The following is a 15,118-nucleotide window of genomic DNA, read 5'->3' as shown; positions in this document are numbered from 1 at the left end:
GGGGTTTGCGTCCTGACACATTAGGAGATCGGGAATTTTTTAAGCCAAGACCCCCTTATTTAAATATAGCTACTTTAGGAACTGGAGAATTATGCTATAAAGTCTTACGTGGATATATGCAAAGAAATATACCAGAAGATTATAGGTATTATAGAAAAGGTATGTATGAGACGTATCCTATGACGTACTGGTATGGGGAGGGATATAATAAGCAAACATATGATTATTATCCCCAGGACACAAGGATTGAAGCAGAGACCTTTGAAAGAAAATTAATAGGAACAAAGACGCTAGTGTTGGAAGATGGACAGCTCAGAGTTAAGACGAATTGGTTTACAGTAGATAAGACAAATACGTGGGAAAAGAATAATACGAAAACGGGAAATGGCCTTTTAGATCGCATAATGATTATGGGTGATAAGGTTGGAGACTTGGTGCCGCCTGGGTTTACGACCCCTGGAACAACTAAGTGGGGCGCTTTTAGTTTAGTGAACTTTAATTACTTTAACGGATTAGGAATAGATCATCATGTGTGCTTTAATGAGCCCAGAATAGGGAAGAATCCTCAACCTGAAAGATATACAATTGACCCTGACACGCCCAAAGAATTTCCTAATTTCAGGGATTATTCAAACTGGGACCTACGGAGCGGATATTGCTCTCCATTCAGACGATCTCTTGACCAACAGGAAGCGGAGTGGTTTGACTACTTTGCATATGGGATTAACGGCACGCTAAGAGGAGTAAGCTTGATTGTACGAGGAGTTGGTGAAATATTATCTGACAGTGTGGTACAGGTCTCAAATAATGTTATACAAGGAACAAGTCATTCGATTGAGACGGTCGTAAGAGGGGTACGTGATAATATAATTGCTCCAGTCTGGGACGCATTGTTTTGGCCTCTCTGCGCACTTGGGTTAATGGTAGGAATGATAGTTTTATTGATAGGCATGATTTTGGCCTGCAAGCATGAGAAGTGGCAGCTGAGAGGGAGGAAGCTACTTAGAGATAAGGGACCTGGTCAGCAGGAGAATGACAGACCAGCAGGAAAGGCAGGAAGTAATGACATCATTCCTTCTTCAGTGGGTTCTATTTAATACAGGGGGTGCAGCACTGACAGCTCCAGCCTGGTCCTGACCTGTCAGTTTGAACAGCTACTCTGGTAAGCAGCAAGGATGAGCCAGCAGTTTCAGTCAGAGCAAAAACCGATTGTAGTGGCTGGATATGAGGTATGTTACATCCTTAAGATTACCTTTATGCTTTTCTTTTTACTGTTCGCTCAGATTAGAGACATCAATGTTAGAAAATTATTAATATACGCAAGCATCTTTGCATTTATGAATGTGACCAGATGGTTGAATAATGATTTTATTACTAGTGCAAGCTTGTTACCATGGTTGTACAGTGATGAAATGCCAACAAGTTTAGTAATAGGAGGAGTGATTATTTGTTTGCTTACGGCAACGGGGGAAAGCTTAGCGTGGTGTATGAAAGCTCACCTGACTATTATTGCAGCCTGTACAGATTTTTTTATCATAATCACGGGCCTTTGTGCAGTGATGACGTTGTTTTACAGTTCACAGGCTGAGTGGGGAAGATATAAGTCTATGGTTATGCTGGTTGCTCTTGTGGGCATCAGTGTGGAAATACTCTCTTGGTTGTGCCAGGAAGGTGCACTAATTCTGTGGGGCGTAATTATGTTTATTCTAGGTGGACCCGGACATGCAGCGCATTTTAAAGGGACTAATCCCAGCTGCAGATGCACCAGTGCCTATGTCCAGGGATACCGTGACTTATGTGTGCACGGTGAAACTCAGGGGACGAGAGATGGGCCCGCTGAAAACGATCGCTCTTCAATGTGAGCATTCTGCAATGTTTGAACAATGCATGTGTTGCAGGCTTGTTGCGGAATCTCGGACCGCATGGAAACGGAACTCCCAGGGTCGTTTGTTGAGGAAACAGAAGTACTAATCCTAACTTCACCTGATATTCAAGAGCTTTTCAGGGAGAGCCACGAGGAGATGCTGACAACGGTGTGTCCAGTCGCCGTGGCTGAAGATGAAGCGGATTTGAACAAAGATTGCCAAACGAAGGAGGCTGTATTAGCAATAGGAACAGCTTCGACTCAAGATCCTAACCCTAATAATGTGTACATAATCCCTATGATTACTTGTGATCAAGCGCAAGAAGAAACGTCCTCCCCTGTTCAGCGGACCTCAAGAGGAGAGCTGAAGTGGAAGATCAAGTTTGAAAGAGGATGTTATTACATGGGCCAGAGCAAGCCCTTAGATTGCTATCAATTCATGAATATGTTGTCTGTGAAGAATGGATGGTTTGATCCTGAGATCAAAGTCTCTTATGGGACAGCTCCTCTGTTAGAAATGAGAAGTAATCCCCTGGTGTTTAGCAAAAGTTTTCCACCAGGATTGCTGGGGAAGCTCCCGTCTGGGGAACATCAGGTCACGGACCTGTCGCTGTTTTACCTTGGAGAAGAGGTTCCAGGTGAGAGGAAGAAGTTTCGTGGTTATATTACTACCAGAAAAGGTACCCTGTGCATGCCGATTTCTGACGATGGCATAATGATGAGGAGAAGAATCGATGTGGAGGCTACGGTTCAAGCTCTGCGTTTCCAGCCAGATCCGGATAAAATGGATACCAAGTTCCTGAAGGCTTGTGTGTTCGCATTAAAACATTATGGTCCCCTACCACGATTTAACTCGCAAAGAGGATGTCGCATGCTCCCGAAGATCAGAGCCACAGACAGAAGTGGCAAAGGAAGAGGACACAACGGGAGGGGCCACATGGAGAGCAAAGATAAGCGGAGCCCAGCGGAGCCTGCTGATGCGAGTGAAATCGAGGCAGGTGAAGACAGGAAGGGAGCCAACTGAAGACAGCACCACAGGATGTGAAGCCCCTTTGAAGACAGCTCGAGCTTTAGAAGGATCTGAAACCGTCCTACAAATGATAAATGATTACTTTGTTTTACTATCTTGTGACGCAGATGACTAAAGATTACATTGTTTAGTTGTCTTAAAGTTAAATCATATATACGTCACTCTGAAAAAGTGCTTGTAACATGAAAATGCTATACAATGGAAAATGCTTTGCTTAGCAGTTTTTAGAACATATATAAGAACAAGTTAGAAGTAGAAGGAGGAGAGCACGCACGTATGTATGCATGCACGTACGCACGCAGCGCGAGGTCACGGCAGACGAGAGACGGAGAGTCTACAGTAGCTTTTTCCTCTTAGATAGTTAGACGCAGCATACTCATAAGAGGATATTTAATCTTGGATTTACCCTTTTATATCTTTTGAATTTTGGAATAAACTTTTTTGAAAAAGGATTCTCATTCATTGGATTTTAAGGGACAATTTAATCTCCTTGAGTGGGAGCTCCGGCCCTGGCCTAACAGGAGTGGAGGTAAGCCACCTTATTGCTTGTACCTGCTTCACAGGACTTGTTTTTCAGGGTGTGACAGATTAATAAAAGATACCTTAGGCTAAAGGGAGTTTCATCTCCCCCTCTCTCTTGAGTATCGGGACATGCCTAAGGGTGATAAGCCATGATAGTTCGTTGGTTCAAACAGGCTCTTTTTGCACCAAAGAAGTCTTTGTTAAGCGTGGGAAGGAACCATTTCAAAGGGTGGATTAATTAGATTAATTGATAAATCTATGTTAGCCTGATCAACTAACTAGTAATCATTTTCTAGTTACCACCGCCCACTTAGCTAACGAAGACGCAAATTAACCCTGATAGGACCCAAATAATAGTCAGTAAGATTGGCCAACTCTGAACTACCGCCTTAGTATCCAAAACCACTGGATAACAGGATTTAAAGGGGAGTGAATTAATACAGGAGAACAAGTACGGCAATTCCATTCCAACCTTTAAAATAGGAACAAGTTTTAATTGAGAAAGTCTATCCCAGGGTCTGATACAATAATACTCACCTACGGCCTCAACCTCCCTGAGAAAGCAGCGTAACTCGAGGATCTAACGGAACCTCTTAAAGGGCACGCTCGCATCAGCTGTATTTAGCTAACGTTAATTAGCGATAGCATATAATGCTGTGTTCAATGACAAAATGTATTGTTGTACAAAACATGACTTAACATTACAAAATTAGCCACACCAGCATTCTCAAATGACTTAATCGTGGCATAGCACTGCAATAAGGCTAAGAGCAGATTTAAGATGCCATACTTTCATAGCTGTTGTTCTGATATGCTCCAAATGTGTTCTAATTTGCATTCTGCAAAGCCTATACTTGTGTGTAGCTTATGTTGTGGTTTTTATTTATTTTTTATTTGGCAACAAGGGCGGGCGGCAAAGTAATGACTTTATTGCAACAGGGAAACATGTTTCTAACTGTGCATTTGACTATAAACGTTTTTAATCTTTGAATTGATTTTGTGTTTTCCAGAGCAAAGCAAAGAACCTTGTCGTCTTATCTTGGGCAAGAGATGCAATGCACACCTCAGAGGGCAGCTGAGCTGAATAAAAGGATCTTGAAAGTAAGTAATAAATATTAGCTAACTGTTGCTTGCTTTCAGCATCTTTTAGGAGGAAACTGCTAACTATGTAAAAAAAAAATTCACCCTCATTTAGATAAAAACAGATGACAAATAGGACAAAATAGGGTCCAGTGTCTATAATCTCCAGCGTTTGCTTTTGTTGGCTTCTTTTTTCTTCATGTCCTTGTGAGATTTGTCTAGTAATTAACTGTTAAATGCTATGTTGTTTCTATATTTATATTTTCCTTATCTTACAGTTGATTGTTAAAGACATGAGGCCTTTGTCTCTTGTTGAGGGTGACGCCTTCATCGATATGGTCGAATATGCCTGTCCCGGCTTCAAATGTCCATCCAGGTGGTGGTTCACAAACCAGTTGGAAAAGACATATGAAGATACTCTGGAGAATTTAAAGAAGAACATAAAGAAGAGGTCCTCAAAAGTCACACTCACCACTGATGCCTGGACAAGCATTGCCACTGAGGCCTACCTTGGCGTGACCTGCCATTACATCGACGACAACTGGGAGATGGTCTCATTTGTCCTGTGTACAAAGCCCCTCGAAGAGCGACACACAGCAGACAACATCGCTCTCTGGATCGAAGAGGTTGCTGAGAAGTTTGATTTCTCTCTTCGCAATGATGTCCAGGCAATAGTCCACGACAATGCAGCTAATGTTGTGAAAGCCCTACGGATCTTTGAGGAGAGGCATGGTGTATCTTCCCTTCGGTGTGCTGGCCATACAACACAGCTGATAGTCAACCAGGCTCTGAAACACCCCCAGATCAGCAGGGCACTTGGGGCAGCAAGGGAGCTTGTCAGCTACTTTCACAATAGCAATTTTGCCCTCCTTAAACTAAAGGCCAAACAAGAGCAGATGGGCACTCCTCAACACAAATTAATACAGGATGTAGCTGTGCGATGGAATAGTTCCTTTTATATGATTACACGCCTCCTTGAGCAGCGCTGGCCTGTAACTGCAACCCTTTCAGACCCAGAGGTCACAAAGGCATCAAAACGTTACCTTGATATGAAAGCTGAACAGTGGAGCCTCTTGGAGGAATTACAGCAAGCACTTGAGCCATTTGAGCAAGCCACTGTCTTCCTTAGTGGAGAGGCATACGTCACAGGATCTGTCCTGCCGCCTCTGGTGAAAGGTCTACAGAAGTCCACAGAGAAAACATTTGATTGTGCTCCCATTGCCACCTTCCAAACAACAGTCGCTGCAGAGATTGCTTCAAGGTCAGTGCAATTATTCCGGTCTTGAAATCTAGTTTTAAACTAACTAAATGTATTTTAAATTAAGCTTTCCCAGTTTGCGTCTTAATGTTTTCCTCATAGGTATATATCATAGAGCTGTTGCTTCTACTAGTCTTTCCCTCCAAGCACTTTGAATTTATGTAAGTGTAAAAATCATATCAATTATGTTTCAGATGGAAGAATCAGACTTCATATGATGAAAATGAGAATAATGTGAGCATCTTCGCGGCAGCCCTTGATCCACGATTCCGAAAGCTGAAATTTCTTTCCACTGATGATGTCCTGAAGGTAAAAATCAAACTTCAGAGCCTTGCACTTGAAGCCAGACCAGTTCTAGTGAAGGAAGAACCTGAAGCTGATGTCTCCCACCAGCAGCATGATGCCATGCTGAAGCCAAAGTCCGTCCTACACTCACTGCTTGGCTCAGATGAGGAGGAGCTGGAAGATGACGAATCAGGCCGGGAACAGAGAGAAGACGCTGTCAGGAATGAGTTGCTTGTGTACTTTGGGGAGAAACCCATTCCAAAGGACCGAAACCCACTCCAGTGGTGGAAGGAAAATGAAGTGAGATTCCCCACCCTGGCTGTTGTGGCAAAGTCTTATCTGGGCGCCCCTGCAACATCCACAGCGTCTGAACGTTTGTTTTCAGCAGCAGGGACAGTTGTCAACAAAAAAAGAGCTAGTCTCACCAAAGAGCATGTGGACATGCTCACATTCCTCCACAGCAATTCAGAGTAGGCAGTGCAGAGGAGTAGTACAGTGTGGAGATGTGGGAGGGGAAAAAAATAAAAATATAGACAGTTTTAAACTGCATACACTAACAGAATAACGGTTCAGTTTCATTTTGCAATAACTGGGACACACTGAGGAATGAGTGCTGTGCACTGCACAGTGTTTTGTTTTGCACTGCATTTTTAAAACTATACAACAATTTTTTCTGTTCAGGCTGTAAAACTGGGTGCTCTTCCTTTAGAGACTGTTAAACAGTTTTTTTGTGTTAAACACTCAGGGATGTTCATGCTGTGACCTGCACAGTGTTCTGTTTTGCACTAAAACTACTGCTTTTATTTTGTTTTAAGCAAAAGATGTTTGACTTTGGAAAATTGTTGTGTAATAAAGCCATTTATACAATTTTGGGGGTATTTCTTTAAAATATTTTGGTTTTAATCAATTGTACAGCAAAAAAAAACAATCATAAGATTAATCATTTAATTAGTCATTAGAATAGTCGACTATTCGATAAAATAATCGCCAGAATAATCGTTTTGAAAATAATCGTTTACCTACAGCCCTAGTCAGTGTGTCCTCCAGCAGTCTAAGCCTATAGCAGCATAACTACAGAGTTAACTCTGGATAACCTATCCTATTTAGATGTAGGCATGTTGGAGGCAGGGCAAGGGAGAGCCGTCTTTACCGACTGTACACTCCAACTCCCTGTAATCCCCCACTTGTCCAGATTTAGGCTAACATCAGATTTTAACTATAAGCCCTATCACATAAAAATGTTTTAAGCCTTTTCTTAAAAGTAGACAAAGTGTCTGCCTCACGGACTAAAGCTGGGAGCTGGTTCCACAGGAGAGGAGCCTGATAACTAAAAGATCTGCCTCCCATCCTAAGTTTAGATATTCTTGGAACCACCAGTAGACCTGCAGTCTGAGAGCGAAGTGCTCGGTTAGGAACATATGGAACAATCAGATTACTGATGCATGATGGACCTTGATTATTAAGAGCTTTATATGTGAGAAGAAGGATCTTAAAATCTATTCTGAATTTAACAGGTAGCCAATGTAGGGAAGCTAAGACAGGAGAGATATGATCTCTCTTTTTAATTCTCATCAGAACTCTGTTTCTGAAAACACAGTTCCGGTTAAAAACCGGATTGAATTGTCCACAGATGTTCCAGAATGTCTATCTGACAAGGGCTTAAATGAGCAAAAAGGCTTATATTATTCACTGGAGTTGCTATTTAGATATTTAATAATTAAGTTTTGGGCTTATTTGTCCACCCGTTCAGTTTTTCAAATGATCTATTACGTAAAAAATTTATTTCGTCAGGATAACTACCAAATATGGTTATGGCCCTCGGCTAAACACAGAGCCAATCCGCCATTTTTTCTTCTCGCTAAGATTTTTTGTAGTCCTATTGGAAAAATGCAGAATGTTGGGTTATTTTAGCCACACACAGCTCAAAACTGTTCCTCGTTTTACCAGAAATCCTGTTTTTCTGTCTGAGGAGTCAAATGAATCAGTTAGAAACACTTTTCTTACTTTGTGTCTGAAGGTCCAGATTCACTGAATTCTGGAGGTTTTCTCATGGACCAGTCACTCTTCATAGACAGACAGCTGGGTTCTGGAGGTTCTGCTCTCCATCTGTGGTTCTGACCTCTGAAACACAAACATGTTGTAACTCAGATCACATCAATCCGTGAGAAAATCTCTGATGAAACCATTTCAGATGAACATCAGTAAATTCTCCACACTGGATCTTTAATGTTTGTAACATCCTCTCAGATGATCAGAAATCTAAACTCCATCATCTTCAGCCGCTGCATGTTTGATGTACAAAGAAGGAACAAAGTAAATCTGCCGGTTTCTGGAAAAAGTTCCTGACATCATAATTCACCTTCAGAGACTCTGTGTTAAATACTGAAAAAAAGTCGCATGCTTTTATTTTGTAGGATCACATTCCCAGCATCATGTCCTCCACGTCTCTTCGAAGACATTGTGTCTGTAGAAAGTCTCGTGCTGCTCAGAATCATCTCTGGGAGTTTGACTCGTGACTTTTTATTACATTTAACATCCAACGGATCTCCAAACAGGAGAATTCGGGACTTTTTCAGCCACGTTTCTTCCTCAGAGATGAAGGTTCAGAACTGTCCTTCCAGCTTTTAATCAGCTGCTTTGAACAGTTTTCCCAACAATCTCTGAACTGGTTTTGTTTTCTTGATGCAGATGGATAACTGGACCCTTCTGAACCAGAGGAACTGATCAGAAACAACCACAGGATGTGTCTTCATCATGATGGAGGAGAAGCTGCTGACTGCATGACTTTGGGCTCTAATTGGGCTAATTTAGCCTTTATTTAACCTGGAGGGTCTGACTGGGACAGAACATTTCTTCTTCCAGGACGTCCTGGTCCAGATGGAGGAGTAAACACAAACCAGAACCAGCAGCCATCTTGATGCAATAATTACAGAAGTGGTTCTTCATCCCTGCAGGACCTTTTCCACCTGGAGACTCTCGTCTTCCATTTGGAGACATAACATGAAAAACCCACTTTTTTATCCATTAACACAGTGTGTTTCACATTTTAAGTGTCTAAAGCCCCCTTCAGACAGGCCATGAAAAACCTAAATGTTCCGGGCTCTGTCCGTAAGACCTTTGTGTCTGAATACAAACATCCGGATAACGTGTTCCGGAATTTAACCGGACGAAGCCCCTAGTAACAGGTCCAGACTTGTTACGGACAAGGTGGCTGCTTCAGACTGGTGAGGTAGAGTTCCGGAAAAGGAGGAGGAGGAGAGGACCGGGGGACGCTGTGCGCACCTAGATAACTCGCTCCTGTAGCATGCGGCGGCGAACCACGGCAGCTCGCCTCCTACGGTACCGCCTTGACACGCGACAGAGCGCTTCACACTGCTTCAGTGATTCCTTTAACCATTGAGCTTCATCATCCAGGTCTCTTATGCGTCTTCGTGTGCGCAGAATTATGCTTAAGCGCCTCTTGATTTTTATCTTGAGAGGCGCTATAGAAATGATATTTTCTTCTTCTTCTTAACATGAGTCCGATCCCCCCCCCCGCCGTCAGACATCTGGAACTTCTCCCTGCTGTGTGAACGCAGCCGACAGGACAAGTTCCGGTACAAAAGTGGTGTGTCTGAAAACACAGTTCCGGTTAAAAACCGGATTGAATTGTCCACAGATGTTCCAGAATGTCTATCTGAAAAGGGCTTAAATGAGCAAAAAAGGCTTATATTATTCACTGGAGTTGCTATTTAGATATTTAATAATTAAGTTTTGGGCATATTTGTCCACCCGTTCAGTTTTTCAAATGATCTATTATGTAAAAAATTTATTTCGTCAGGATAACTACCAAATATGGTTATGGCCCTCGGCTAAACACAGAGCCAATCCGCCATTTTTTCTTCTCGCTAAGATTTTTTGTAGTCCTATTGGAAAAATGCAGAATGTTGGGTTATTTTAGCCACACAGCTCAAAACTGTTCCTCGTTTTACCAGAAATCCTGTTTTTCTGTCTGAGGAGTCAAATGAATCAGTTAGAAACACTTTTCTTACTTTGTGTCTGAAGGTCCAGATTCACTGAATTCTGGAGGTTTTCTCATGGACCAGTCACTCTTCATAGACAGACAGCTGGGTTCTGGAGGTTCTGCTCTCCATCTGTGGTTCTGACCTCTGAAACACAAACATGTTGTAACTCAGATCACATCAATCCGTGAGAAAATCTCTGATGAAACCATTTCAGATGAACATCAGTAAATTCTCCACACTGGATCTTTAATGTTTGTAACATCCTCTCAGATGATCAGAAATCTAAACTCCATCATCTTCAGCCGCTGCATGTTTGATGTACAAAGAAGGAACAAAGTAAATCTGCCGGTTTCTGGAAAAAGTTCCTGACATCATAATTCACCTTCAGAGACTCTGTGTTAAATACTGAAAACAAGTCGCATGCTTTTATTTTGTAGGATCACATTCCCAGCATCATGTCCTCCACGTCTCTTTGAAGACATTGTGACTGTAGAAAGTCTTGTGCTGCTCAGAAACATCTCTGGGAGTTTGACTCGTGACTTTTTATTACATTTAACATCCAACGGATCTCCAACCAGGAGAATTCGGGACTTTTTCAGCCACGTTTCTTCCTCAGAGATGAAGGTTCAGAACTGTCCTTCCAGCTTTTAATCAGCTGCTTTGAACAGTTTTTCCAACAATCTCTGAACTGGTTTTGTTTTCTTGATGCAGATGGATAACTGGACCCTTCTGAACCAGAGGAACTGATCAGAAACAACCACAGGATGTGTCTTCATCATGATGGAGGAGAAGCTGCTGACTGCATGACTTTGAGCTCTGATTGGAGTAATTTAGCCTTTATTTAACCTGGAGGGTCTGACTGGGACAGAACATTTCTTCTTCCAGGACGTCCTGGTCCAGATGGAGGAGTAAACACAAACCAGAACCAGCAGCCATCTTGATGCAATAATTACAGAAGTGGTTCTTCATCCCTGCAGGACCTTTTCCACCTGGAGACTCTCGTCTTCCATTTGGAGACATAACATGAAAAACCCACTTTTTTATCCATTAACACAGTGTGTTTCACATTTTAAGTGTCTAAAGCCCCCTTCAGACAGGCCATGAAAAACCTAAATGTTCCGGGCTCTGTCCGTAAGACCTTTGTGTCTGAATACAAACATCCGGATAACGTGTTCCGGAATTTAACCGGACGAAGCCCCTAGTAACAGGTCCAGACTTGTTACGGACAAGGTGGCTGCTTCAGACTGGTGAGGTAGAGTTCCGGAAAAGGAGGAGGAGGAGAGGACCGGGGGACGCTGTGCGCACCTAGATAACTCGCTCCTGTAGCATGCGGCGGCGAACCACGGCAGCTCGCCTCCTACGGTACCGCCTTGACACGCGACAGAGCGCTTCACACTGCTTCAGTGATTCCTTTAACCATTGAGCTTCATCATCCAGGTCTCTTATGCGTCTTCGTGTGCGCAGAATTATGCTTAAGCGCCTCTTGATTTTTATCTTGAGAGGCGCTATAGAAATGATATTTTCTTCTTCTTCTTAACATGAGTCCGATCCCCCCCCCCGCCGTCAGACATCTGGAACTTCTCCCTGCTGTGTGAACGCAGCCGACAGGACAAGTTCCGGTACAAAAGTGGTGTGTCTGAAAACACAGTTCCGGTTAAAAACCGGATTGAATTGTCCACAGATGTTCCAGAATGTCTATCTGAAAAGGGCTTAAATGAGCAAAAAAGGCTTATATTATTCACTGGAGTTGCTATTTAGATATTTAATAATTAAGTTTTGGGCATATTTGTCCACCCGTTCAGTTTTTCAAATGATCTATTATGTAAAAAATTTATTTCGTCAGGATAACTACCAAATATGGTTATGGCCCTCGGCTAAACACAGAGCCAATCCGCCATTTTTTCTTCTCGCTAAGATTTTTTGTAGTCCTATTGGAAAAATGCAGAATGTCGGTTTATTTTAGCCACACAGCTCAAAACTGTTCCTCGTTTTACCAGAAATCCTGTTTTTCTGTCTGAGGAGTCAAATGAATCAGTTAGAAACACTTTTCTTACTTTGTGTCTGAAGGTCCAGATTCACTGAATTCTGGAGGTTTTCTCATGGACCAGTCACTCTTCATAGACAGACAGCTGGGTTCTGGAGGTTCTGCTCTCCATCTGTGGTTCTGACCTCTGAAACACAAACATGTTGTAACTCAGATCACATCAATCCGTGAGAAAATCTCTGATGAAACCATTTCAGATGAACATCAGTAAATTCTCCACACTGGATCTTTAATGTTTGTAACATCCTCTCAGATGATCAGAAATCTAAACTCCATCATCTTCAGCCGCTGCATGTTTGATGTACAAAGAAGGAACAAAGTAAATCTGCTGGTTTCTGGAAAAAGTTCCTGACATCATAATTCACCTTCAGAGACTCTGTGTTAAATACTGAAAACAAGTTGCATGCTTTTATTTTGTAGGATCACATTCCCAGCATCATGTCCTCCATGGCTCTTTGAAGACATTGTCTGTAGAAAGTCTCGTGCTGCTCAGAAACATCTCTGGGAGTTTGACTCGTGACTTTTTATTACATTTAACATCCAACGGATCTCCAACCAGGAGAATTCGGGACTTTTTCAGCCACGTTTCTTCCTCAGAGATGAAGGTTCAGAACTGTCCTTCCAGCTTTTAATCAGCTGCTTTCAACAGTTTTTCCAACAATCTCTGAACTGGTTTTGTTTTCTTGATGCAGATGGATAACTGGACCCTTCTGAACCAGAGGAACTGATCAGAAACAACCACAGGATGTGTCTTCATCATGATGGAGGAGAAGCTGCTGACTGCATGACTTTGAGCTCTGATTGGGTTAATTTAGCCTTTATTTAACCTGGAGGGTCTGACTGGGACAGAACATTTCTTCTTCCAGGACGTCCTGGTCCAGATGGAGGAGTAAACACAAACCAGAACCAGCAGCCATCTTGATGCAATAATTAAAGAAGTGGTTCTTCATCCCTGCAGGACCTTTTCCACCTGGAGACTCTCGTCTTCCATTTGCTTTAAAATACGCCTGCTTGTTCCCTTTATTGTGGCCGCTCATTGAAACACAATGGAGTCCATGCATGGCTTCACCATAAAGCTGCTGAGACGTTAGGGTTAGGGTTCTCATGCCAGAAATGCCACTGATCACAACCAGAGTCATCATCACAATATTTAAGAATAAAATCGCTGTGTGCTGTGCTGAAGATACAAAGCAGCTAGTAGTCAACATGGAGCTTCTGTCAGCTCTGTGAGTGATGCAGGTGCATGTGTGAGACAGATTGTCAGGAACGTTCTCCACTAACATACTCATGGCTAAAAATATCCACCTGGAGAAGAAGAAGAAGATGAAGGCCTGCAGCAGGACATCAGAATCAGCTGGAACAGCACTTAATAAATGGTAGAGACACTGTCTGCTTATTCTGCTGACTATGAGCTGCTCTCAACACCCACAGCAAACCAGTGGACCTTACTTAAAAATAATGACCTTTCTGAAACTGTTAGAGGCGTTTACAGAGAAGCTGAGCACAGCCACACCCTCCACTGCTGTTGTGGTCTCAAGTGTCACTGTTCTATAGAAACTGAGGCTGACTTTTCGCCCAGCAACACATCCTATTAAGTGAATATAAAGCTAAATAAGGTTGGTCTAGATTCCTAGGCTAGCTGACTCGGAGATAAAACCATGAAGAAGAACATCCTAGCAGCTGTTGACAAACACTCTGGCGCCATGGAAGATGAACCCGTTTGCATGTTCTACACGGCTGGACCCACGATACAAAGGCAGGTGAGACTCAGTACATCTGGAGTTTAATAAATGAAGAGAAAATTAAACATTTTGTAAGTTGTTTGCTCTTTGTGTCAGACATCATACCATACCATACCATCTTTATTTATAAAGCACATTTAAAAACGGCATGGCAGCCAACCAAAGTGCTGTACAGAATAACAAGTAAAAACACAATATAAAACAATACACAGACAACAATAAAATGCACAACAAGGCAGATAATCACAGTCAATAAAAAGACACATAATAAAATAATAAAAGTCAGGGATTTAAAAATGCCTGGTCGTAAAAGTGAGCCTTCAGCAGCGATTTGAACCGGAGGAGGGATGGTGCCAGCCTCACCGAAAGAGGAAGTGCATTCCATGGTGTCGGAGCAGCATAGACAAAAGCACGCTGCCCCCGCATTTTGTATTTCATTAATGGAACACGAAGCAGCAGGCAATCAGCAGACCTCAACGCCCGGTTTGGCACATACCTAGTAACAAGATCCGACAGGTAATTCGGTGCCAGACCGTTTAGGGCCTTAAAAACAAAAGTCAGGATTTTAAACTTGACCCTAAAGTTTACGGGTAGCCAGTGGAGCCGCGCCAGTACAGGTGTGATATGTTCTCTCCTAGGAGTGTTTGTTAAAAACCTGGCTGCCGCGTTCTGTACGACCTGAAGCCTGTTAAGAGCGGAGGCAGGTAAACCAATTAAAATGGAATTTGCATAATCCAGTCGAGAGATGATAAAAGCATGGATTACTGATTCCAGGTGTGCTCGTTTCAGGATCGGTTTTAAGCGGACTAGTCTGCGCAGCTGATAAAAACACGATCTGACCACTGCGTTAATCTGAGGGCCCATGGAAAACTGTGTATCCATTTTCACCCCAAGGTTGGTAACACACTGCTTGAGGTCAAACGGGAGAGTGGCCAAATCAGAAGATACGTGTGTGGTTTTGTTAGGGGTTTTGTTTGTTAGAATCATTTAGCTTAAGGAAATTATTGGCAAGCCAAACCCTCACTTCAGCCAAACATTGGTCCAGAAGAGAGAGGGAGTCTGGTTTGTTCAAAGCCAGGTAGATCTGGCAATCATCTGCATAAATATGATAGCCCAGGCCATATTTCCTCAGGATGAAACCCAGGGGGAGGATGTAAATTGAAAACAGGAGAGGCCCAAGCACAGATCCCTGTGGGACTCCACATGGAAGTGGAAGGAATGTTGAGGAACAATTTCCCAACTGAACCTTGAAAACTCTGTTTGACAGATATGAGCAGAACCACTGAAGT

At 42.7% G+C, this 15,118-nt stretch overlaps 1 protein-coding gene across 5 annotated transcripts in view; it reads right to left on the bottom strand.

Moving 5' to 3' along the window:
* The window catches only part of LOC129160753 (NLR family CARD domain-containing protein 3), a 272,871-nt gene that overhangs the window by 48,547 nt on the left and 209,206 nt on the right, over positions 1–15,118 (bottom strand). For all 5 annotated transcript variants that reach the window (XM_070548078.1, XM_070548080.1, XM_070548081.1 and 2 more), the window contains exons 12-15: positions 12,098–12,214; positions 10,071–10,187; positions 8,044–8,160; positions 5,540–5,674 (exon numbers count right to left, since the gene is read on the bottom strand). In XM_070548078.1, coding sequence (XP_070404179.1) covers positions 5,540–5,674; positions 8,044–8,160; positions 10,071–10,187; positions 12,098–12,214 — 486 coding nt within the window. The remainder of the gene's footprint in view (positions 1–5,539; positions 5,675–8,043; positions 8,161–10,070; positions 10,188–12,097; positions 12,215–15,118) is intronic.

This window comes from Nothobranchius furzeri, chromosome 2, assembly GCF_043380555.1.
Source record: "Nothobranchius furzeri strain GRZ-AD chromosome 2, NfurGRZ-RIMD1, whole genome shotgun sequence".
In the NCBI taxonomy this organism is placed as follows: Eukaryota; Metazoa; Chordata; class Actinopteri; order Cyprinodontiformes; family Nothobranchiidae; genus Nothobranchius; species Nothobranchius furzeri.
Note: the sequence above shows the minus strand (reverse complement) of the source record. Positions and strands in the feature narration are given on the sequence as shown.